General features: G+C 35.5%; 1 protein-coding gene across 2 annotated transcripts; it reads right to left on the reverse strand.

The window, feature by feature from the left end:
- LOC149078175 (TOM1-like protein 2) lies at positions 1-27,958 on the reverse strand. 2 transcript variants are annotated; one of them, XM_089241769.1, is made up of 16 exons: positions 27,723-27,884; positions 27,463-27,583; positions 25,724-25,808; positions 21,607-21,691; positions 21,339-21,485; positions 20,266-20,400; positions 19,297-19,347; positions 17,322-17,510; positions 15,943-16,021; positions 14,543-14,670; positions 14,264-14,399; positions 13,008-13,113; positions 11,455-11,542; positions 9,648-9,692; positions 8,536-8,575; positions 1-6,018 (listed from the first exon to the last, which is right to left on the reverse strand). In XM_089241769.1, exons 2-16 carry the CDS (start codon positions 27,557-27,559, stop codon positions 5,852-5,854), a joined length of 1,578 nt encoding a protein of 525 aa, XP_089097895.1. In that variant the 5' UTR covers positions 27,560-27,583; positions 27,723-27,884; the 3' UTR covers positions 1-5,851. The 2 variants fall into 2 exon arrangements, with proteins under 2 accessions (XP_089097895.1, XP_089097896.1); XM_089241770.1 differs by having other exon boundaries at positions 5,244-6,018; positions 27,869-27,958.
- Positions 27,959-27,999: the final 41 nt, after the last annotated feature.

Genomic DNA, 27,999 nt, shown 5'->3' on the forward strand with positions numbered 1-27,999 from the left:
AACATTATACAGTATAGTAATATATTTTTAAAGAAAAATTTGATACATCACAAGTGTCAAATAATCGATAATGTACAATTTCAAAAAATCGTCCTTTGTCACTTAGATGTTCTTTGAAATACATTTTCATAAATTTATTTCAAGCACGAAAATAGTTATAACCAAGTACAATAAAATTGTATTTCCTTTTGGCAAAAACTTTCGAAAGCAATATTGGAATGCATTTGACATGGATTCTGGTACAGTGTGGGTGTCGCTGGGGAGGGGAAAAAATGAATTTGCTACACGGGGGGGGGGGGACACTGTTTCCCACATTGTATCAGGTTCCGCAGTATATTTCAGCACAGTAAAAAACTGTACTACTTTGAATTCTGTTTAAATTAAGGGTGGTTTAACCTTTACGGAGAATGTGGGCCACTTTACTGATTTAAAAACGTGCCGTGTTCCACTTTATTAAGTGATGGTTATGTAAATGTACCGGGGAGGTCTCTTGAATGATTTGGAAATGTGACACTTAATTCACTTTTTATAAAATTATGTTGAGGTCGAAGGCTATGAAATTTTGAAACACTCTAGTGTTCGACTAATATGTTTTTATCTGGAAATTAGTGGTCAGAGAATACATAAATTTGAATCTTAAAATACAGTATAAGTCCAACATAAGAAAGTGCTTCTTACTTGATGCACCTGGAAAATCGGGGTGTGAAAAAGGATGGTATGGAATTTCTATATATATACTGTATACTCACATGTGTTAGCCGAGTTTTTCGTTCCTGTATTGGGGGGGGGGGGGGGGGTTGGTCACAGTTTCTCTGAGGAAAAAATGCAACCTGAATTTTATGAACACCCTGCTCCCATAGCAGGGTTCATTAATTTCCACCACAAAGAGGATTCCACCTGGCCTACGAAAAATGCAATCAGGGCAAGCAATGTGCTACTTTTACTAACCATACATGCACCTCGTTTATATTCTTCTGCGGAATTTCTAATTGGTACATGCCAGAATGTGCTGTGTGTATAAGTTCAAGCATGGCCCTAATGTATTGATGCTTTCAGAGTTGTACTTGTTTCATATGTTGCTGGCAACTGTCTTGCATATTTTGAAGCGAAGATGGTGAATGCTTGAATTTTTCATATTGTGTTAATATCATGTAGGCAAGCAATGCACTGACATCCTTACAATTGATGGTGGTTATTATGCTAGGCCCACCCCCACTATTCACCAAGAGGCATCCAGGAGAGCCCATGCATTAAGACAGCCCTGCGTGGAAGGTGTTCCCAAAACAAGAGAGTATCCAGCCCATACAACTCACCATAAGTATGCCTGTTTGTGTGCTACGACTGATAGCCATCTCACATATCCAGCCAACAAACTGAATAACTGTACATCCCATGCTTCTTTCCCACCCTGTAGCTATTGATACGATAGAAAAAGAAACGATATTGCTTAGTGAAGTTTCTGAAGGTGTTTCAATTACTTTTTCACTGCATAAAACTTTTATATCTTAGGAATATACATTTTCCTTCTAAAATGTGTCTAATTTTTTGGGAGTTTGCTTTTACATTGATTCTAATAGTTTTTTCTATTTTGGTCTTCTTCAGCATAAGCAGGACAATGCTCCCATCCCCCACCACATGCCAGCTAATGGTTCTCAAGTAAGAGGTGGGGGGGGGGGGGTCGGCTTACATGTGCGAGCATATACAGTATATTTCTTTCTTCGAAGATAATTAAAAAGCCTGAGAGATGTTAAGAAGTCCATAAAGGCCATAGAATTGGGCAGCGATATGATTATTCATCCGACAATTGGCTAAATCATTTTGAGAATGCAAAACTCTATGCAAGAATGTTCTGGAGGATCAGCTGCCCTGAGTCAACTATCTATTTTCAGATTATGTCTTTTTTTGAGTCAATGAGCGAAAAACTGCGAACATACAGCATCACAAGAACAGCACTTATGGCATATTCAAATTAAGGGCACAATAATGTAAATTTTTAACTGAGGGTATCTATCAAACTGTGTTCCACAAGAACCATAAATCGTTTGAAATTTTTCCATTTCAAGAGCCACTAGTAATTTTTTCAGTTAACAAATAAACAAATGGGAAATTCATAAGCCTCACCTGGATATCCTCAACATATTCGTCAATGGTTATCGGCTATGGCACAAATTAACATAAATAGGCAATATGCAATTTTTTTCTCGACATGCACATACAATAATAATCTATCGTAGAACAAATTCCATGTCAGTAACTTTTCTGACATGGAGGTGCAACAGAAACAATGGCAACATAGCCATAGAAAAAGATTGTTATACTGCAGGCAGTCCAACGGGTTAGAGCACTTAGAGCACCAACCTCTCGGGTAAAAAAGTCAAAATCTTAAATGATGCCATTTGAAATTGGCAATGAATTACAGGTCCCGGTCTAATTATCCCTCATGTGCAGAAAATGACCATGGTGTGACAAAATGATCAAACGAATTCCAATAAAACTGATCTTTTCTTAGATTGTCTAATATGTCTTAACAAAAAAACTATCGAATAGCAGTAAAACTTCTGGATTATACCCAATCATAAAATAATAATAAACAGTGAGCAGAAAAAAGTATGAATAAAATTGCAGAGCTAGGCAACACCAACATAAAAAAACCCTTCAATAAGAAAATCTGTATCAATGCTATACGACGTTTCTTTTGTGGAATTATACCACGGTTCTAAGGTTAGATCACAAGACAATTCGTCTACATCATCAAAAGTTACACTGAATCAAATAGTAATATGAATAGGGGTGGTCTCTACACATCTTGCATGTTTGACGCTCGATTTTAGAATCTAGTTTGGATGTAATTCAACAATTAGTTCTCAAATTTTAAAAGTTAGTAAATGGAAAAAAAAAACGTTCAAAGAAATGGTATACGGTATATTGTTTGGGACTAGAGGACTATATCGCACACCAACTCGGGTCATATATCGCCATACAGCAATTTCCAAACAGTGGGGTTGGGAGGGAAATGAAGGCACCATCTATCGGTAGTCGTCCCAGGCTTGCTTGGCAAAGCATTTTTCTGATCTTCTTGCCTGGATTCGAACCCGCAGACCTGGGCGCTAACCTTCATAGTGAAAGGCGGGCATCTTACCACTGCTCCACTCGGGTGCTAAGGATTGGAGGACTAGTCTACAAAAATATTTTGTTTCGTGAATTGGAGGTTTGTGAAATGCTGTTTCTTTATTTTATGTTTTGGATTTTAGTAAGTTTTACGGTTGTTTGCCCTGTTTTGGAAATTGTTTTTATAGAAAGAACAAACAAGATTATTGACAATGGGCTGTTACATACAAGAAAGGTTTGACAAATCAAGAAAACATTTAAGCACCTGCCAAATTCATAGTTGACAGGCAAACTTAAATTTTCCAAAAAAATTGGTTCAGAATAATGTTTTATTTTACTTGTATGAGACTTTGCAAGACCCAGATGGGAGTGATCACTCCCATTTGGATCCTCCTTTCTCATAAAATACAAGACGATCCTAAAAATATGCACAATTGTTTGCCCGTCCCGACACATCACCCTGGATTGTAAGAACCCTTTCTGTATTAACAGATATTCTGACTTAATTTTGTGAAAATTTTGTATTGTGTTCAGACTCAAAGTGTTATACATGCAAATACAAAAAAATTAAATATAAGGTAAAAGGCACAGTGCAAATTGTTCTCGTCGCATGGTGATCTGGTGCTTGAGATTTTTCCAAGTCCCGACGTACAGTACTGGCATAATGCAGCATTGTACAGTGATTGTATAAGTTATACATACAGGGTGCATAGCAAGCGTATGACATTTTACTGGCGAACTGTTGATCCTAGACGTATACTTCCAATTAGAAAAAGTTTCCTAATAACATATAGTACTCAGATATATCATTTGTGTTTCAAGGGGTTGTATAGTTATTGAAAATTTAAAATTTTTTTTATATAATCCCCATGTCCCAAAACCCACTTAATAAGTTGTTGCCCTGCCTCTCCAGATGCCAGCAAAAAAATCCTTTTTCTGAGTGCAATATTTATTGAGATATTCAAAAAACGGGGGAAATTTGAGGGGGTGGGGAGAGACAGCATTAAATACAGGTAAAATGGTTTTTCCACATTAAACGCTGTTTTTTCCCAAACTTTTCTCGAATTTGAGTATCTCAGTGAATATTACACTTAGAAGCTGGAAAAAATTGAACTTTTTTTTTGTTGGCATCAGGAGACGGGGCAAAAACTTATTCAGTGAGTTTTGGGGCACATGGGGACATTTAAGGCTACTAATAGTTTTTTTTAATAACTATACAACTCCTTGAAACATGAAGGACATGTCTGATGATGTAAAGCGCTACATGTTATTTTGAAATTTTTTCTAATTGGAAGTATACCTCTAGAATCAACAGTTCGCCAATAAAATGTCATACCCCCGTTTGCTAAGCACCCTGTATATATCCCCATGCATTACATCTAAAGGACTCTTCGGAAATAAAAGTAAACTCTTTTTTGTTGGTATGAGACTATCAATCATCAGTAATGGACCAGTAAACAAGAAAAAACTAGCCATTAGATTGAATATCTAATCAATAGATAATTTATAATCAAAATCTGTATAGTGGCATTTAACTGATTTCTTCCCTCACATGCAGCAGTGCTAGGCTGAAGGTAAGTGTGTTCAACCTTTAGGAGAGGGCATGCCACTTCATTGTGTTTTAAAGCATGTCGCAGGCCACTTAAATCATGTGGAACCACATGATTTAAGTGGCTTAATTAAATTTACCCATGCCATGGGTAACTTGAGTGAGTGATGCCGGACTGTGCCATGAGCTGCTTAAGTGCTCTGAAACTGTGCCACATCATTTAAGTGATCTCTAAGTATGCTGCAAGTCACTTGAGTGATGTGGAACTGTACCACAGGTCACTCAAGTGCTCTGGAATCGTGTAGCAAGTGATTTCTAAATGTGTAATTGGTCATATGCAATTTGTAAATGTGTCATGGGCTGCATGAATGCTCTGGAGCTGTGTTGCGGGATACCCAAGTTATCAGTGAATGTGACACTTAGTTCATTTTTCCAAAATTAGGTTTGAGATTGTGGGCCACATATGGCCTGCAGACCACATAAATTGAGCATATATGACTTAAGAGGTGGGTCAAGGGTTCCCCTCCCCATAATTAACGAAGAAAAACTTTATATATATTCATTTTTTTTATTCATTTTTTCTTTTGAACCCTTGTTGACAATTATTCCATTTCGCATTTTACTACTTGAAGGTAATTTTTACATAACTTGAAAAGGAGGGGGGAGGGGGAATTTATGTTGAGATTGCCGCAGTTAGGTGTCAGCTAATTTGAAGCTTTCCTGTGTAATATTCTAACTTCTGATCCACGGCATAATGTCCCTAAAGAAACATTGTATAGCCATTGTCACTTTGAATTTACTTCATATATCCTAGTCTGGTGAAACAGTTTCAGAGAATTCAAATCCTGAATAATAAGAGCAATGCATAGTGTAATCTATCTATAGAATGACTAGGGACAAGTACATGCAGAATGATTAGAAAATTTAAAATATATCACACTTTTTCATATTCATAAAGTAGATATAAATTTTTTTTACCGTTTCAAAAGATAATCACGGTGGAAAAGCACTTTACCTACATTCTAATGCTTAGAAAAATGCAATATGTATATATAAACATATAAATCACGGGTATGATACAAATAACTCGGAATTATCAAAATAATTAATTCGATAAGTATCCCCATAGGAAATTATTTCATCTATGAACTACATTTTGTACATCGTATCATTACTCATCATTATTCCCTTTCCTTAAAGGGGGAAAAGTGAGCTTTCGGCACTGTCTTTATCACCTTGACGTCTGCTCGGGGAGCTGTGGGGAACAGTTGTTGCTGCTGTTGGCATGTCACCGGGCTTGCGAGCTGCATCAGGTAATCTTTCGGCAGCAGTTGCTCTCTCGGAGAGGAATCTGTCGAATTCTGCAATTTTTATCAGAAACTTAGATGTCAACTCACAATCATTCCAACAACACACATGTGTGATAACATCAAAATAACATAAAAGAGTTAAGAAATTTTCATTACGTGAATCACTGAACCACGATGAGTCAAACCACGATGTAATGGCACCATTTATATTGCGGATTTGTGGTGCTATATAATGAGTTTAGTGTTATATCAAATCACAAATTAAGGTGTGTAATCCCTATATACGGTGGATTTGTTCACTGAAAAATTTTGGCATAAAGCGGAGTTGGCACTAAATTTGGGGGGTACTTACGTATTAACGGAAGCCTGAGCCAAACAGCATGATTTTTTGCCAAAAAAAAAGGCATCATTCCACAGGCAAGGTTCCATAAACCTTGTGATTACCATGTTTGGAGATATATCGATTGGCTACAAGAGATTGGGAATACGTGTGACAACCCTAGATATCTTATTATTTATCCTTTGTCGAGATGACTTTTTATTTGTTAGGTTATTTTGACATTTTTCTGAATGGTTTCAGAAAATGTCAAAATAACCTATCAAATAAACATTAAAATAATGAATTTTAAACTAAAAAATGAATAAACAGCGTGAGATATGAAAGATGCCATATTTGGCAATTATATGCAAGAATTATCACCATGGTGATAAACCGTTGCCAAACTGCCATCTGTTAATATTTTCTCACCAAGCAAGTTTCTGATAATACATAAGTACCAGAAATTAATATTTGATGGAAAAATTACAATATAAATGAAAATTCATATTCAATGAATAATTTCAGAATCAATAAAAATTCATACTCAATGAAAAAATAATATTGGAACAAATAAAATTATTAAATAATACACATGTGCTCCCTTTTGACTTGGAGCCTTGGGCTTCCATGCGGTCCTACATGTTAAGATGCTACTGTGTGAATCAATATCCCACAGTATGACATGTTAGTCTTGCCTTATCAAGCCCATGCTCAGACGAATTGCTGCCACCATCAGTCCAAAAGGTCAGAGCCTTAGCCGAATGGGGGGGGGGGGGGTCCCATAAGTTTACACTTAATTTGCACAATAATAGCAATCCTTTCAACAGGGGCCCCCCAAGGAAACGTTTGCCCTGGGGTCCACGAGAAGGCACACCATGGCCCTGTGAAAGGTGATGCTACATGATTACATGATATTAGACAGTCATCTATTTCACCTGCTTTTGATAACTGGTTTTTGATAACTTTTGATATAAACTGGTGCATTTGTTTCCTCACTTTGAAGTTCAAGCCTATTGATGCTGTAATTATTTTATGTGGATGTGATGGTGGGTTCCATGGAACTTGGAATGAACCTATCACAGTGACCCCCCCAAAGCAGAATGTTTTGCATTGTTCTGCAACGAGCCCTCAGCTGACAGGAAATTTTCTATGGTAAAAATCCCCAAAATAGTGTTTTCTACACTCTTCTTAAAATTCTTGCAGATTGTTCTGCTGTAGCAGTGATTTTTCTATGATGTACGTCACAGATTTTGGCATATTCCGCTTTTGGGATGGTGACTAGAGGTCCATTATGCAATATCTGAGAAAATGATGATATTTCCCTGCATTAGCCGGCAAACAGCGAGGAAGATCAGTATAGAACACCCGTATTTTCTAACATGCCAGAAAATTTGAGTCACATTCCGGATAATTCTTAACCCTCTAGCCAAAGGTGGTTTTTAATTATTTTTTAATACGCTATGTATACAGAACACGATAACAGCAAACCCTGCAAAATTATATAATACACGAAATGCGATACGCACATTGCCCACAGCTAGAGGGTTAAATATCTGGCCTCTAAGAATTGATTGATTTGGTTGATTTGAATGTTGTCTTCTACATTTTAGGACCCTTTCTGTTTTGTGAACTATGTTCAACTATGATTCTTATTAAACTTAGTTTTATGTTTCCTTTTGCTATCACAAATCTTGGTTTATTTAAAATGTTGGATACTAAGCATATTCTCCCACGTGGATCAGATGAGGTGAATTGTAATGGAAGTATTTTTGTCATTCATCACACTACAAAACATGATGTTGTAGTAAAAAAATTAGCAGCATATTTTTTCAGTCTTTTTCTAAACATGCAGAAAAATGTACGAAATGCAGCATCTGTACTTCATATCAGGTAGAATATTGTTAAATTAAAGCAATAATTTTCATAATCTCCAGTTTCCATGATAATTAGTAAATTTACAAGCAAAACATGTTCGCTTGCGTGAAAACTATTTATTCATTCTCAATTGGCTGATGTATGTACTCAGTATTTAGTAGAAGTTGATATGTCTTTTGAATTTATTTGGTGATCCTTATTGATTCTCGCTTTTCTCGGCATGCCAGGAGTCGATCAGACTACAACATTCAAAAAACTGGTGTTACTCTGATTTTTACAGTATGCAGGTTAATGAGGGGAATGCAGTAACAAAATTTCATTTAAAAAAATTGTTTTTAACTTGGAAAAAAAAAAGTTATTTGAAAATAGCATACCAGGATTGAGTACGAAATCATCATTGCCACTTGCAATTGGCTGAAAAAAGACATTTAATTTATGAAATAATTTTGATGGTAAAATATGGAATATAATGAATGAAAATAAAATTTATTCAGCTGGCAACTAATGACTTGAAATATATTCATGATTTATTTAAGAACTCCTTATGATCTGAACTGTCTGACTCGTTCACATGAAGTCTAACAAAATTTATAAAAAGAAAATTAGCAATGCAGTTTTTTTTTTTCCACCGTTATTTTTTTCAAGCACATAAAAGTTAATAAGATTGTTAACTATAACATAAGGTCTACATATAGCAAATTACAAATGACCCTTTATCATGTCTCCAGGATTTTCTAGGCTAGAATGATGTGCTGTGTGACCATCTCTTCTATGAGTAATTAGTAGAACCTCCATGTCAGGAAAAATTATGGCATGTACTGTATAGGGGTTCAGACGCACAAAAACTCTGAATATCCTTTTGTGGGCAAATGCCTTGGGCTACTGTAATTAACCTAGGCTACTACTACTAAACAACTTATGCATCTCGTCCATTCGCCAGGCCAGGGTAAGTAACTCATATTCTATGGAATTTCCAATGAATCAGTAATGGAATGCACAACACATGCACACACATGTTGGAATGTGTGTGCATGTGTTATAAACCTAACATGAAGTTTTTTTTAAGAATGGTTTTTTTGTGTTCAAGTATTGCTACCACCTGTCTTCTGAATTCAGAAGCAGACAATTCGGCAGGTCAAGTTCTGCTTGTTGTATTATATATTAATTTATATTTTTTAATGTAGACTTGATTGCTTTCTGTGTAGAGACTTAAATGAGAGATCAGCTCACATTCTTGCTTTGAAGTTAGAAAACCACAGAAAACAAACTTCAGTCCACCACCACCATGCCATCAATGTGGTTTAAACTTGGGTCCTCACAATGCCCATCCGACTAACAGCTAATACGAATTAAAATGATAAATTTCCAGTAGTTCTTCGGATTCATGCAGTTCTGTTACATTTAGCATGTAACTTCTACGATCCAACTGAGGTAAAACATCATGAGTTCAACAAGACATATCATATAGTATTAAAAGTGAGCATACCTTTCCATCGAGCCACCTCGATAAGTTCTGAGCCTCATCCTCTTTCTGTAAGAGAAAGGAAAATATAGTTCTTAATACATTTACACATATGCTACATTTGTTTGTTATACAAGTGTTTGAAATTAGCAACAATTTCGTTTAAAAATACAATTGCGAATGTTAAGGGCAATCTGATAGTCATTCTATTGGAACATTAAAAGCAAAGAATGGGGAGAAAAAAAACAAGAAAAAACACTTGACTGAAAAATTCTGGAAAGGTAAGTGAAGTTTGATTTTGCTTCTACAAGTCATAATGAACTGAAAAACACTGCCTTACTGCAGGGCTTGACAAATCACAGGGACCAGGTTGTCATAATACTACTACGACTTAACTGTACATGCACCTTGTACACATTCCATTACAGAATTTATAACAAATTGGTACATGCTGGAATGTGTGTAAATACGTGTTGTGAATCTAACATGAAGTTTGTTTCTGTGTAATGCTTGTTATGTGTAATGCTGAAATCCGCCATCAATTTTTCTAACTATGAGTGAAGTGTAATGATTGAATAATTGTACTGTTGTAGGCATGTTGCTCTATATGACAAGACATTTTAATGGAGAGGTCAGCTCACATTTGTGACTCAAAGTTGGAAGTCACACAAAACCAACTTCAGCCAACCACTACTGCGGCAACAGTGGGGTTCAAACCCAAGTCCTCACAATGTGAGTCCGTCACTGCGACCACTCGACTGCCACAGAAGCCATCATAATGACTAAAAAGTTTTTATTTTCGCCTAAAACTTTCTATGTATGGTTACTAAATTGGAGCCTGAAATCAGCAAAAAATTTTTGAAATTTTATCAGCATATCTACCTACGTCAAAGAGGGTCAATATTTCTTGGAGAAGTTTAAACAATTTTGTTTTTCACAGGGAAAAACAAAATCACTCCTAGAAAATTTTTCTGGTCCCTAGAGTTTTATGTCATTTGTCAAGCTCTGCTTTACTGTATACCATCATCTTACTGAATATTTTCTTTGAAAATTAATGATAAAAATAAATAAATAAAATCATTAAGGTATCCGACTACGTTGAAAATGTCATTTTGGAAGAAAATATGGATTTTTATTTTTTATAAAAGCCCTATTTTTTGTGGTTCCAAAACAGGCCTTGTTTTGTGTATATGATGCTTCGAATCAAAGTTACATTCACTTTAGTGTTGCGTTTTTACATAAAAGTAATATGTGAATAAAGACTTTAAACGTGTTTTACGAAGAATGCTATTTTTTACATTTTACTTGACTTTGTGACATGATTTGTAAAAATTGATGCATTGCATCCTTACGAAATTTTAATGTGATATTTTGCTATATATTGCTGAGGTTGTGAACCAAAATCTAAGGTCTATCACATATATTTTTTGAATTACAGTGTTTTATAGACAAAATATAGGATGGAATTTCAAAAAATTCACACGTACTTAAACATATTTTGGAGTAACTTATGAACATATCATGCAATCCTTTAAATTTTGGTTCATAACCTGCAACATTACTAGCTAAATGCACTGTGAAAATCACAAAGCATTTCATTAATAAAATTTTTTGCAATCGTGTTTCGAATATCACATGAATTTTGCCTAAAATTTGACATAAAAACAATTTTTTCATAGAAAATATAGATAGACCAAAATTTGTCACTGTTTTCACCATTTCGAGACACTTTCTATCAAAAAATGTATTTAAAGTTCACTCCAGAACCATTTTAAAGAAAAGTGACAAGAAAGGTGGTCGGATATCTTAAAAAACAACAATGTACACAAACCATATTTGATTGCCCTTTCACTTGAGCATAAGATGCCAAACTTTCATTCAAATGATCCAGATTTGTGTTGTCAGCGTATGAACTTCCTCTATTACACAAAGGAAAAAGAATGATCAAGAATGCACAAGCAAACCAGAAAATATATACTTTTTACACCAATTATCTCAAGGAAAGATGACCAAAAAATGTGAAAAATTTACAAAAGTGAGATATGCATAGGAAATTGTGTGCAAGGTGGAATAACTTGTTTTCATACAGACATGGAACCAGTAAAAAACATTTTGGAGACTAAGGCAGTATTGATTGTTTAAATTGATTACGTAAGATTCTCTTTAGGATGCACAAGCAATGCCAAAAATTGACAAAAAGTAATTTAATTTTTTTTTCAATTTTTATGGCAAGATTCATCAAATTCTCCAAGTATGAGCAATATTTACACTTTCATTGTTATTTTTAACTATTTTTCTGCTGTTTAAAAAGATGCAAATAGAATCAGAACAATTATTATTATGCTTACACATTTTTATTCTCTTTTCATAAACGAAAATGGGGAAAAAAAGGTTCATCTCTGAGACTGCATTCACTCAATACAAACTGTTTCATTCCTTAACCACTTCACATAGAAGCTTTAGGCAACAGATTTAAATTATCCCTATTTGATGAATCAAAGATAAATCTGTTAACCTTGTCTTAACCCAACCACATGTTAGAAAAAGGAAGAAGGGGAAAGAAAAAACATAAAAGAAAAAAGGTGAATTTATGGTTTCACTACCAGCGGATTACACAAAATTTGCTAATCTGAACTTGAACTTTTTCTTCTTCTAGTTTAATTTTCTTGATCACTCATTCCTCTAATTCGCCACCCTGGCCTATAGCCCACTTAGACCCCTGCTCCCATAAATATGACTTTGTCTCTTAAGTCACTCATTTGGTTGCTCACATGCTTGCACACTTTCTTGGTCACCTAGTAGTCTGATCCCTTGTTCTCTATGTCACTGCCATGCTTACACACTCTTTAGGTTAGAGTTTCTCCAACGACCGGGCTCTGACATCAATCTAACAGAGTGATAAATGACTCTGTAAAACAAGGGTGTTTAATCTTTTGGTGAGTGTGAACTACTTCACTGGTTTGAAAATGTGTTACGTGCCAGTTAATTATCTGTAAATTTATTTATTTATATCCACAAAAGACTGGGTGCACTTACATTGCATAGCCATGCATTAAATGCACCACGGGCTGCTCAAGTGATAGGCAGAGGCAGATTTATTCAGGGTTATACAAATTTCGCTACCCTTCTCCCATTCTACTAATTTCCTTGGCCACCCATTCCTCAAATTTGCCCCTAATCTGAACTTGCCGCCTTATATAGCCCTGTAAATATGCCATTGCATATAAGTGTGTGTGTGTGATCAGCACATATTCCCAAGAGATCTTTAAGATCTGTCCAAGGAATTTGTTAGTCAGTAGACATCCATGCCTGAACTGAAATTCAAACCCAGACCTGTGGTCAGAAAAAAAAACAACAGCAATAGTTCTATACGTTCAAATTCACCTGGTTTTATTCAATTCATACGAAATGTTTCTTGATTGAGCAAACATGTCAAATTCATCAACAACACCAGCACTGCTTGCTTCAAGTTTGTCTCCGCTCCCTAGTTCTTGGACAAGTGAAAGAAATAACAAATGAAGAATAAAAAAACAACAATGTGTGTGTAGTCATTAATACAACATTAACTTAGTTATAAAAACTTCATTACTCAATTTAATTTGCTATTTCACTTTAATTGAAATTGCTTTGCATCATATTAAAAATATCACAAAACAACATACAAGAAGAAAACAGCGCAATGAACTTCATGCAAGACGTAGTTTCGCATGGCTAATGACATGAGCATCATCAAAGTTTTTCATCACAATTTTTGTATTCAAACGATTAAATGACCTTTGTATTTTGTTAAAATGTCTTTGTATTTTGTTTTGAAATTTAATGTCTCTTGAAATTTTTGTATTCAAATGATCAATCATATCTTAAGACAAGGGGTGTTCAACCTTTAGGAGAGCGCGGGTCACTTCATTGTTTTCAAAACATGTCGGGAACCACTTAATCAAGTGATCTGGAATAGCACGCAGTAGGTTACATAAGTGATTTGTAAATGTGCCACAGGTCTTTCAAGTGATCTGTAAATGTGCCACAGGTCTTTTAAGTGATCTGTAAATGTGCAGCAGGCCCGCTGGAATGATTTGTAAATGTGCAGCAGGCTGCTGGAGTGATCTGATACTATGCTGCAGGACACTAAAGTGCTTTGGAACTGTTAGGCAGTTAACTCAAGTGATTTGTAAATGTGGCATGTGTCACTCAAGTGATCTTTATAAGCATGCCATGAGTCACTTAAAAAATGTGGAAATGTGCCATGGTATGCTTAAGTGATCTGAAACAGCACCACCGGCCATTCAAGTGATCTATAAATATGCTGCAGGACCATTAAATCATCTGAAAATGTTCCATGTGCCACTTAAGGGCTCTGGATCTGTGCTGCAGGTCACCTAAGTGATTTGGGAATATGTCGTGGGAACACTCAAATGATGTGGTGGAACTGCACTGTGAATCACTTAAGTGATCTAGAAGTGTGCCACTTGATTCATTTTCAGAAAATTAGGTTTGAGGTCATAGGCCGCTCATGTAAAATTACACTACTTACATAAATCTTATTTTTCCCTTTCACATCATTTTGTGACATTTTTAATAGGATGCATCTGATAATATATTATTTTTTACACTGGACTTAAATATATTCAATGCAAACATACTCATTTCTTTCATTTCTGCATTTATTCCAGAAACCAGCTCGGTAGAGTCTCCAAAATCAATTAAAGGCTCTTCTGGTGTTGCAGCGATGGCTGCAGCAGCAGTTTTTGGAGGCAACGTAGGGGGTGGAGAATGAATCTAATTAAAAAAAAAAGTCAACTTGAAAGTTCCAGACAGAAATAAAGATATTACAAGATATCCTGGTCATCTCGCTTGTAGAACAAACAGGATAATATTCAGGAAAGCTTTGTTTCATATACTGTATGAAATAGATAAATTACCTCCTTGGGTAATACGGGGAAAGGCTGCTTCACTTCTGAAGTGTGCTGAACATTTTTCTGTTTCTTTTCATACCGCTCATACCTCAAGAACATGTTGTTCATCTCGTCGTTGATATGCAATAATTCACCTGTAAATCAATACACATAGAAATCTAAGAAAATTTTAAAAATAAGCAAGTGCAATATTCACCGAAATATTTGAATTCAAAATCAGAAACATTAAGAAAAAAAGAGCACAAACAAGAAGACAACGCTCCTTTCCCTCGTTTATGCTATTCTTTCCTAACCTCCCTCCGATTTTTTGAATCCAAATATGTCAATAAACACTGTATTTAGAAATGTGAATTTTTTTTTTTTTGGCCCGAGGAGAGAGAGTGCAACTGCTTTCTAATTGAAAGCTAGAGAACAAAAAAGGGACCATATAATTTTTTTTATTTTCTGACACTGTGTTTTCACTGTTGAAACTGGTGCAGAGTTATTCTTGAAGATATATTTTGAGCATTTTTTAAATTGGAATTATACCTCAGCAACAAACAGTTAATTAGATAAACACTGAATTCAGACCCCTGTATAATAGAGTAATCGTATAAAGCCTAGTAATAAGCCTAATCGTATAAAGTGTCTAGTTCCTTTCTATATGAGCATTTGACAAGAAACCTGGGGTTTCATGCTGCACATGGCAATTTACAAATATTTAGCATCACAAATGGTGATTGTGATTAGAATTTTTTTCTTCTTCACAAGCACATGGTCTATGGTAGAATATTTGGATGGTGTGCCACATCTTGTACAAGGCACCATTCCAACACAGGTAGAAGTAGAGTCTTCTACAGTGTTTCTCATTAATCATCTCCAACGTTAATTTAGAATAGACATCATAAGGATATTATGAAATGGTTTCAAAACCAATGAATACCATTCCTTGATTTAGGCTCTATAAACTGGACCACCATACTTCAAACCATTATGCAAACAGATGTAAGTACAGTAACAGTCTGTATTAATGAGAGCTCACAATCATGGGGAAAATTGTCCTTATAATAGACTTGTTATAAGCAAATTTGAATTATATTTGCATTATAATAGTCTTTTAAATCATTTCATTCTGATATTAGTGCATGAACAGCGGCTCTGTCTGTTAATGTTTACGAGGAGCACATGCAATGATAAGAGAGTAAATTTGACCTTTTCCGAGAATATCTTTTGATGTTATAGTGACATAATTGTATCTCTTAACCAAACGTTTTTTGTATCTTTAAAACTAATTTCTTGACAATCACTCGTTATAGGAAGATTTTTGTTTCATAAGCCATACTTGTTTTCACAGACTTTTACTGTACTATTAAAATGCATTCTTTTTCAATGTTTTCTCATTATTTTTCTCAATTCAGCAGACTTACTTGTCACTTCTTCAACCCCAACATAGTCAATAAGTTCCATTATTCTGCTCTGCATAGCGGCTAACGTTTTTTGAAGTTCCTAGAAGAATGAGGAAAAACTACTGAGAATCATGCATGAGAAATAGATCTTATTCACACTAATTCATTTGTTCCTATTTTGTAAACCACAATGAACATGATGGCATTTTACACCCTTCAGTGCAAGACACTTATTACTATAGAAATCAGGGGTACACAACCTTGGGCCTCTAAATGAGCCCTATCCATTCCATGAAAGGTGTTCTGGTATCAATACACACAACACGATAAAAAAAATGCCTAGGCTGACCATATTTTTTTCACAAAAATATGGAAAATCTGCATCCACATGGGATATCACCAATTATCATAAAAAAATTATCAAATGCAAGTAAAGTTAGCAATTATAGCTAAAAAAAATCCCAAAGCTAAGTAAAGTTGCCAATTACATAAAAAAAAAAGTGAAAGGCAAATAAAATTGCTACCTGTCACTAAAATTGTCAAAAAATTGCCAATGGCAGGAAGTAGAGGGCTACTGCAAGTCGCAATAGGTAAGAATGTTACTCATAAAAAATATAAAAAAACATGTTTGACAAATATGTGAGATGGATATATTTATACGACTATAATTAATTACAAAAGAGTCATGAGTCAGTCAAAGAGTCAATATAATACAATTTACAAAGCAAAAAAATAATCTTCATTTCAGAGTTTAAAAACTCAAGTGGGCCTTGTTGGAAATATGGGGGGGAGGGAACACAACATTTTAGAAGAAAGTTAAGATGACATAAATTACACGAATGCCCTGTAAAATACGAGTTATACAGTCACTGTGTCATATGCACCCACCACCATAAACAAGTTTCTGGCTTGGGAGCAGCAGAAATACCACATATCTGGCCGGTGGACTGAAAAAGTTGTGCACCCCTGCTATAGATAATTTTACACGAGTTCATATATAATGCTTCTTTCTGCTCAAAATACTAAAAACATCTGTTTGGGGGTAAGATATTAGAGATTTCATACAATTTTCGTTCTTACTATTTTTCAGTGTGGATATTTACAGGGTATATGGTGATGTGATTATACCAATGTGGTTTTAAAAAAAAAAAGAGTCTACGTGGGTTATTAAGAAGTTTGTGGGATGTGGTTGAGAACAAAGTAGAAATTAGAATGATGATAAAATGAATGGTTACGGAATAGTGCAGGAGGCTATTGGTCCGCAAGTAAGTGCTAATTGAAAAACACTGCGCTTTAACCAATGCTGTAAAATTTCTATAACCATGCACAATTAATAAAAATCATCTCAAACAGCTTTTACAGTTTTTTAATGTGTGGGGGTTACTTTAACACTAACAAACCTGTAAAAGTTGCAGGTCCTCTGGATGTTCTTGTCCAGGTGTCAGCTCAGTGAGCATTTCTCCAAAGACCTTCATGTTACACTGAACAATATCGAGCTCACTTCTCAGCTTCGTGAGCTGCTCTGCGGTAAGACTCGATGCAGTAGATGATTGACTGGTTACACCTTCAGCTGCAGCAATTACAGCTTGCTATCAGCGCACAAACAAGAGCAGAGTTACAAGTTTCACAACTAACACCATAAAATACAAATATTGAAGGAGAGAAATCTATTAAATTGTTACAAACTAAAAGAAAATAAGTTACAAAAAATTTAACATCTAAAAGTCAGTTAGAATATTAGTATCAAAGTTTTTTTATGTACCAAATCAACCATTCTTTCAAATTATAGTAAAGGAAGAAACAAAGTGTATCAAACTTTCCTATATTAGTCACATTTGCCTGGCTTGAAACTGACAAAACATGACTCTTAATGAAATTATAAATGACAAAATATATTCAAAAGCATATTCCACACAAAACATAATTTCTTGCGTATAATCTCTGGTTTACAGTGCTGTCTTAACAAACAGGCACAGCCTAGTGAGCTCAAGAGCATTGAAACCCCATGATAATGGTATCTAATTTTACTGTGGGGTTTCTTTTTTTAGAATAAAGTATGCAAATTGGTAGGCTAATATTTTCATATCTGCTTTTGATACAGTGGATTATACCTTTAACCCTTTCTGTGGTTTTAAAAATTTCACTGATCTGCATTATAATTAGTACTGTGGAAATAACCAAGCCCTCTGTAAAGTGCCACATCTTTTTTCAACAAGAAGACTTTCAATTTCGTGCAAGTGACAGTACTTCCTCCCGAGAACAATAAACTAAGGAAGAGAAATACTGCAGCCCTTTTCTATCATATATACTGTGCACACACACACACACGCGCTCCTATACCGCTTCAAACAGAAAGGGGAAAAGATATATTTCAAACACTGTCTCTGTCTACTTCAATAATCAAAATTTGAACAAAACGTTCCCGTTTAAAAAGAAATACGATAACATGCTAGAGTAAATCGAGAAGCTATCCATACTTAGAATAAGACAACCATAAATATTTTTATGGTTATTGTATAATATTTTATCATGCATATATAGTTTTTTTAGTTTTTATGATTGCATTTGTAATTGGGTTGCTGTATTTTTTTAAATATATACCATCCATATTTGTTATAGGGCATCTTTTTTTCAGCCAACTTGTTGGACATTTTGCCTGTCATGGCCTTGTATTTGTATAAAAGCCGACTTTTTGCCCACTGACAATTGATCTCACAAGTTGGGGGGAATAGAAAATATGTTCTTAGGGGAAAATTTACGATGCATTTAGGCTTGTCAATGCCAAAATAAGAGGGTTATTAAGGAGGTGTGATGTTTTGTATAGGTCGTTGAGAGGTTAAATAATCTGAGGAGTCTGGATTAGACTGCTGCATATTGTTTACAGATTATTTTCTGAGGTAGGTGTAATAAATACAGTCAGACCTTGTTATAGGGCCCCCCCCTAATGTCATGCCAGTAATGAAATTTTCAGTGAACAAATATTTCATTTTTAGGCTTCACACTTGCTAAAACATGATTCAATATAATGGCAAACTCGTTTTAGCACTAAAATTCTGCAAAATGGTTGAGATAAATCTGGGTTCGACTATAGTTTTTTTTTAATAATCCACAGATAAATAATTTTTCAAAGATGCCAGATGGTGCGTGTAGGTACCCAACATTTTTTTATAATAAATGCGAAAAAAAATAACTCTTTCACTTCAAAGATTTTGCTAGTGACAACCAGAAGTTTACATATATACAGATAACTTATACTCAGAAATGTCATGTTCAGATTAAACAAAGGAAATTATGGGCCATGATAAACATGTTACCTTTACTTAACGGGGGAAGGAAAAACAAATAGGGGGAATGTATTAATTCATAATACTCTACCTCAGGTGGATTATCAGAAGGCTTAGGCACAGATGGTGATGAAGTAACACTCTGGAAGCATGAAGAACAAGAAGCCAGTGAGCATATTTTATCTAACTCATAGTAATAAAGCACATTCTAACAAGTGAAATTATATCTGAAGAAAGAAATTTTATTGATTGGTTGCTAGATTCAAAATATGAATTATCACATGAAAAATCAAAGCTTAAGATGTTTAGTATGTATAATTTTATCTTCGCGAATCATAATTTTAGTTTTTGAGAATGACGAAGTGTCTGAAATATGAATAAATAAATGATGCATAATTTATGTCAAATCAGAATAAAAAGTTAAATTCTTAAAAAAGAAACACTTGGAACCAACATTACTTGTATGCTGAATGTTAGTTTAAAACACGACTACTATACTACACCACATACGCACCTTGTCCATATTCCTCTGTGGAATTTCTAATGAATGAGTACATGTTGGAATGTGCATGCATGTATGTATGTGCTGTGAACCTAACGTGAAGTTTGTTTCTTTGTAATGCTTGTTACAGCGCTTCTATCTGCCATGTATTTTGTGATGAGACTTTTTAACAGGGAGATTGGCTCATATTTGCACCTTGAAGTTGGGAACCACAAAAAACCAACTTCAGCTGACCACCAATGTGGTGCCGGTGAAATTTGAACTGGGTCCTAGCAATACGAACCCATCACTATGACCACTCGACCACCACAGCGAAGGTTTAACACACTGCTGGATGCATTTCATTGAAAGCTAACAAGTATTTTACTTTGGAATTTGGTTTGACACCCAACATGAAGAGTGTGACATATATTTATTTGCTACATCAGCTTATCTTCAGGAAATCGTGGTACACAATCATTATTTTTCAATTTAACACACATTTTTAGTTTAATTTTTTTTCTCCACCCGTTCATATACATCCATAATAAATAGAACAGTATGATTAAGATGGATTACCCTTTGAGGAGTAATAATTGGAGCCATGGAGTCAAGGTCTGTCATAGGAAATTCAATTCCCTTCTGCTTCAAATCTTGATAAGCTTGCACAACACCTTGCATATCAGGAACAGATTGGAAGGCATCTGCCCAGCTCTATTTCAAAAAGAAATGAATTTTTTGATACCAAGATAACAAAATCAAAAAAATTTATTCAATCCACAAAGAATTTAAGATCTCAAGCATTTTATCAATACAGTAGACACTCTATAATGCGACACATATAAGATCAGGGTGCACCAGATTACCGAAATCACTGGATTACAGGAAGTTTTTAGAAAAAGACCATTTAAATAATACATTTGAACCTCGTTAATGTGAAATGCTACGTCCTGCTGAAATTTTTCACGTTAACCAAATTTTATGTCAACCGAGAAGCATGATGGATTTTAATAAAGCGTAAATACATAATACATTGAACATCACAAGTTCTCTATTAAAATGCTCTATACAATTCTAAATAAATAGATCATATGTAACAGTGTATCTTAACTTTTCTTTGCCCATGGCCCCATCTTACCTTGGGCTCCCAACATCCAGGAGCGATAACACTTTTTTCAGCTATATTTCACTTGAATGTTTTACATCTCAGTAATTTCAAAGGTTCTGTGGCTCCCTTAATCACATTCCATGGCTATCACTTGGCTTAATTTTAATCCATTTGTTTAAAATTTCTATCTACACCCTCATGAGGGAGATTCTTTTTTTAATATTGATTTCATTTTTTAGAATATTTATAGTGAAGAAAAAGTTTTTTTTTAAAAATAAGGTAGACATCCTGACCATTGGGCAGTGAGCTTCCCTCTTGATCCTAGGTCTATCCAGGGCCTTCTAAACATAATGGGAAAAGAGATCTTCTGGAAGCTCTGTACTTATCTGGAAGTAACAGCTGACATATTTACTACATATTTTCGAAAATCTTAGTAACAGACCTCATCATATATCTCCCCCTTCCCATGGACAGAATTTTCCTGGGATATGCACAGTACACCTAGGTATAAAATGCATAGTGAATGAAAATTATAGGGCTTTACCTGTACTAAACCAAGCACTCTATCTTGTATGGCTAGAGGAGGGTCATTTTTTGGTCCAATCAACTTCACTAAATCCATGATGAAATCTTTCTGGCTTATAAGCAAACGAAATCGTCTACCACAATTTTTTGCACATGTTTCTAGAACCTGCAAAATGTTAAAAGTCACATAATTAACATTCATCAACCATCCATAAAACAAGTTACAAACCCTTTGAATGAGTTATTAAAACTCCAATTAAAAAAAAAAGACTTGAATTCAAACTTACAGTTAAGGTGTACAAAACAACAGTGTAATTCTTTCCCATATTTTGCTGCAGACGTTTGCGGATTGCTTTGACAGCATCCTTACATCTACAATGAAAAAAATCCTTCATGGTTAATAACATTAAAAACTATGATCATGCATTAAGCCAACTTCCATTGAAATACATAATTTATGTATTGCAGGACCTGTAACATTTCACTTTGACTGAATTTCACATAGCCTATACAAAATACAGTCAGGCTTCTATAATGCAAATTTCTGATAACTTAAAGTGACATGAAGTGTCAGGCACACTTAGAGGCACGTTAGAGATATTCAAATTTGATTGTATCCCTCTTTGTTCACTTAGGGGTCGTTCAAGGTTCAAGTATTAAGTAAGCAAATGTTTAGCCATTTTTGAACCCCCCCCCCCTCCCCCGTCAGCAAAATTTTGTCATTGGCTCTGCTCCTCTGAATCCTAATGCATATTGGTGGGATCATTTTTTAATGCAAAAAATATTTTTTTTTAATTGCAATTTTGGAAGAAAATACCTTTATATGTTATTATAATCAATTTCAGTTAATTTCAATGTTATTTGAAGGCTATGAACTCAAAAGTTATCTTTAATAAATTCATTGCGACCCACCTTCTATGCCATATAATGATAAATCACATAAAGGCCCTTGGCCCAAAAATGACCCTGGGCATTATCTGATGCGGCCTGACCTCCTCAAACCTTATTTTGAAAAAATGAACTAAGCAGCGCAGTAACAGATCACTTAAGTGTCCCGTGGTACAATTCCAGAGCATTTAAGCGGCCCTTGGCAGATTTTCAGATCACTGAAGTAGGCCTCAAAGATCACTTTCACATTGAAAGATCACTTAAGTAACCCGTGACACAGTTCCAGAACACTTAAACAATCTGTGACACATTTAGAGATCCCTTGAGAGACATAGTTTTAGAGCACTTACGTGGCCTCCAGTGCAGTTTTACATTACTCAAGTTACCCACGGCACATTCTCAGATCATTTAAGTGATCCACAGCATATAATTAAGGATCACTTGAGTGATGTGTGGCACAGTTCCAGAGCCCTTAAGCGGCCTGGACACATTTCCAGATCACTTGGATCCGCAAAACATTTAGAGATCACTAAAGTGGTTCTGTAGGGCACTTATCAATGGGGGGGGGGGGGATGTTACTTCAAGTGCCCACAAACTATCGAAAGGTTTTTTTCATTTTTGGAGCACCGAGTAAGATGCCATTAAAAATATTTCACATTTTCATAAAGGGTGGTTGATGACTGACGAAAGCATTATCCAAACCCCCTTCTCCCTTGTCATCAAAAGTCAGCAGATCGGAAACCCCTCTCCCCCATCGATGCTGACGTAATACTTGAATAGCCCCTTAAGAAATTTTTAATGCATGGTGGTGGTGGGGGGGAAGAAGCCATTTTGAAAATTATTTGATCATATAGCTTAATAGTGATCAATATAATTGTTATGAAAATTATTTTATCAGTAAATAATCGGTAGTGCATTTTGTTGAGAACCCCCCAGAATTTACAAACTTCGAGGCGATGTCCTGTTGCCAAATGAGAAATGCGAAGGCATGGCGTGAAAGTTTCAGATTCTTCTGGAATGTTGATTTTCTGCCCACCTGGTGGCACCGCCAATTTAGAAACTGTGAAATAGAGTTTTCTGGAATCGTCTTTTTCTCAAAGCTTGAACCGTGCCTATAAAAAGTGATGTTGTGATCACAGGTCGTCAGTTGGACTTTATCCTCAATGCGAGAACTTTATTCACTCTCTGTTAACATGCAACATCAAGACAGCTGCTTGTGAATAACTGTAAATAGCTGTTTTCTGTGAATAAATCTGTGACGTCCTTCAAGTTGCTTATCCTCTGCTACTTTCAAGGACTTGAGACATTATCCGGAACAATAGCATAGCTGCTAACTTTGGAGAATCAGAATTGGGGAGGTTTTTATGCAGATCGGAATTCTGTAAAATATATTAATATCTAGGGATTTTTCATTAATGAAAGTAAAATTATAGGGATTTTTCCCTTTTGCAAAAACGGGACATTGTTTAAAGACATCACAGAACAGCGTCAAATCGACAATTATCGCCAACTAGTAGGTTGAATTATCTATCATTAATACTTTCCAATCAAATCACGCCAACAAAAAAATTTCCATCAGATCCAAACAGGACATATGGTCAAAGCAAATACTAGTCATCTCGCTAATTTTGGATATCACAAACCTGAATTGATGCTAGCTGTTTAGTAAATTTTGTCCTTCCAACCGAAAATAAAATGTTTTTTTGGTATTTGATGCAATCGTGACGATTTACATTACACTTGTGCGTCATTTCGGGGATTTAAAATGAAAGCAACAGTCTTCTTTTAGAGGGGTAAATTCTAAAGGAATAATTTGTTTCCTCAAAAGAAGGGATTTTTCCCAATCACTGTCGAAATTCGGGAGACATAAGAATTTTTTGGGAGAGCGGGATACAGAATAGAAATTCAAGAGACAAGGTAGCTATGATGTAGCCTTTGAACCACATGATTACCATATAACCACTCTATGAAATAGCTTAGTAGCCTGCAGGGTTGATTAGATTTTTTCAATAGAGGACCATTTTGGGCAAAAAAAAATAAATATCCCCCAGAATTCCCTTGAATAACATTAATAAAAATGTTAAGCTACTCGGATATTAGCAGAAACCTGAGCCAGATACTATTTTTTTAGGCTAGATACTAGGTCATTCACGACTTATAAACAATAAAATATAGCATTTGTTTCTCAAGTACTCTGACACATATTCTACTGTACTAATTAAGTTCTGTGGCACAAATTCCTGATTTAATTATGTGATTTAATTTGGTGGTAATTCATTGATAATGGAATTTAATTTAGTGACTATTGTGTGTAGGATTTAATTTGTGATGAAATCATAGTTCTTTCATATTTATTCAATACCATGACATAGACCAGGGATGGCCAACCCGTGGCATGCATACCCAAAATGGCAAGCCATGGTATTAGGAGTAATACGTGAACACTTTTCAAAAATTAAGGAAATTACATTCCATTTTCAATCAAAGAAATTCTCTATAACTTTTAAACAATCCTTTTCTCATGAATGATGGTCTTGTAGGCTGTCAAACCTATATTTTAGTATTAAAATAACTCTTAAAATAACAACTCTGTGACAACTTTCAATTCGATGCATTTGTGTTTGGTTTTTCTATCTTTGGGCATAGTTCAGAAACTCTGGGAGGACAGGGATTGCCCAAACACACTGAGTGCCTATGCCTAACATAGCGTAGGCAAAATGAACTTCTACCAATATACGTAGTACATACATGCACAATTTGCATCGCGATAACTGAATAAATGCCTCAAAAATAAAAACCATTTAGAACTCAAAATCGTGACAAACTGAACATTTTTATGACAATAAAAGGACAGCTGAACAATACTTTGCAAGAATGGGGAGAAGAATCAGCACCTCCTAAAGATAGAGGGCCTATGCACGGGTTTCCAAATTCATCTGTAACGTCATTAAAACTACCTAGCAAGTTCGCCACATTTTGAACCACAGCATCCTATTTTGTTTCTTCTTATTTTGGCAAAGAATCTTCCTGTTGACTCACAAATACCACATAGTGATTGGATGTGGGGCGCAGAAATCGCCAATTCTGAGCCCGATCATTTCTTTTCCGCACAATGATGATACTACACTTTGATCTTAGACAAAAGGCAGAGAAGCGATGATGATACTGGCACAAGCAAGGAATTTTTTCCCCTGAATATTCTGAGGGAAAATGGACTATTTGCTGACATCATGAGCAGAGTGCAGAGGCCTTCTATCTCTAGGAGGTACTGGGAGGGAGAGAGAATGTGCATATTCCGTAAAAACTGGCTATACGGTCTACATGTTCAAATTCATTGACTGGCAAAAGCACATTGAAAATCTTGATTGTGGCATAGTTTGGAAAAAGACTAGGCCACCTTTTGCCAACTGGTAACTATTTAACCTAATGCTGTCACTGAAGTGAAAGTTTCCAAAATGCTTAACAAATGGTTAGTAAAGGTAACTCAGCATGAAAAAAAGGAAAAGATATACATACGCTTCTTCATGATTGTTAATCATATCACATATTTCCATGTTCAATGCCCAGTTTTCTGCAGTTAGAGCCGCATCTGTGGCTTGCTCTGTTATTGAATAAAAAAGCAGAAATCAAATACACAATTCAAAGTATAAAGAAATTATAATACGAGTACACCAAATTCTATTGAGCTTTTACATATTATTTAAAATATTAACTGTTCATGAACAAAAACCACTCTATAAACTACATAGAAACAGTCACATGAGATAACAAAAGGAAAGAAAAATTATACATTAGCATTTCAAAGGAATAAACTCGATAATATCCAAGAGAGAGAATCAATACTTTTTATCACAGAATACAGGGCTTTGAGAATCGTAGATGCCAGGTTGTTATGGTGGCGTCCAAGTAACGTGGTGGTAAGGTGCTTCATGTACTGCGGTGAAGGGTAGCTGTCAGGTCCGAGGTTTGAGCTGGGTAAAAAATATAGGTCAGGTATTTTCCTAACGAGCTTTGAGGCGGCCACTGATAGATGGAGCCTTCATTTCCAACCCAACTCATAAATTTCAGTTAATTGCAATATAGGGTATAGGCCAGAGTTGGTGGGTGGTGAAGTAGGTGTTATGGAGCCTAAAATTTTTAGTATGTAATTACTAAGTTAGAGTCTAGGAATTCTCCAATGTCTACACACTCACTAGAGATCACGCTTTTAATTCCTCGCTCTCTAGATCACTCGTTTGGTAGTTCAGTAACCTTGTACTTCACTTTCTCTCTATGTCACACATATGCTTGCACACTCTCTAGGTAACTCTTTTTATTACTCACTGACCTTGTTCCTTAGTCTCTAGACAGGGTTACAACTAAGGAAGGGCGGGGGGGGGGGGGTCTTATGCCCTGAGTACTGTACAAGAAAGGGAGCCAAGATAACTATTTATGCTTTCAAAATTACGGGGAGAGGGGTGTAAAAATATGTACCTGCCCCAATAACTATGTAAATTTTTATTTCTAGTTGCAGCCCTGTACTCAGGTAACTCATTTGGTCCCTTTAGTTTCTAGGCAGATGCTGATTTATGGTCACTCCATGGTCTCGCCTTTCTCCCATTCTGCTAATTTTCTTGAGCACTCATCCTTCAAATTTTTTTTCCTGGGATATAGTCTATCAAGTCTCCCTGTAAATATACCTCCAGTGGCATGCTAGCCACCTAACTAGTGTTGGTCAATCAATATTCCTATGTATCATCTTTTGTGAAAGAGCACCTTATATTAAGTTCACTGTTTGACACAAGCATAAAAAGGGGAACTTTTACAGATCTTTCTAGGTCAAGGGTTTTTTAACCTATGGCGTCGCAAAGGCTTTTGAGATAGGTCATTCCAACCCACTAACAGCCAGAGATTCTTGAGCTACTACTAAATGACGCATGCCATATTCAGGGACGTCATTTCAACTTTTTCTGGGGGGACAAAGAACATGTACTCAATGTATTATTTTCAAAAGCCGGAGGTGGCCCGGCCTTCCCCAACCACCAATAGACAGCACCTACATTTCCGACCCATCTCATTAATGGCAATAAATTTCATTATAGCGATATGGCCAGAGTTGGTGTTTGGTGTAGTAGCCTAGTTACAGGACTGACTTCACACAGATCTTTCTAGGTAATGGTGCAATCGTTAAGAGTATTTTTACCGGTGAGAAACCTCACTACAAATATACACTATACAAAAAAAAAAAAGTGAACAAATATAAATTTTGTGAATACCTATTTTTTTCCCTATAGGTGTATTCAAAGGGTTCGGTCGCAAATTAGTTAGCAGTGCAACAGTAGCAGCAGCCGCTGCTCCACCACCGGAAGCCATGGATGGATATGGTAATCGGCAACGCTAGTTCCGAGTAGATATTAGTTAAAAATAGATCAAATGAAGTCACAGTTATTCGCAATTAATCAGAGACATTTAAAAGGTATGTATTAAAAGAGTGATAAATGTTTATTTGAAAACTTTTCAGGGTTCAAACAACAACCTTGTCTACTTTAAAACAGCCACGTGTTCAAATCTGTTTACGTAAACATTTGCAACATCTGAATTTCATATAATGTTGAAGAAACAAAACACAAAAATTTCTACGCTATTGTAAACAACTTATAAAAAAAAACCACTCAAGCTCACGGGATTTTTCAGGGTCGATTTCGGACCACATCAACTCTTTGAGCACCCTCCGTCCGAACGAAATTTCCCCTTTTTTTTGAGCATTCGAAACAAATATGCTGCCATCTATTAACAGATTGAGAAACATCATC

The sequence above is a fragment of the Pholcus phalangioides genome, unplaced genomic scaffold (genome assembly GCF_987345545.1).
Source record: "Pholcus phalangioides strain wild (caught in Gottingen) unplaced genomic scaffold, Ppha-v1.0 ptg000014l_1, whole genome shotgun sequence".
Classification (NCBI taxonomy): domain Eukaryota; kingdom Metazoa; phylum Arthropoda; class Arachnida; order Araneae; family Pholcidae; genus Pholcus; species Pholcus phalangioides.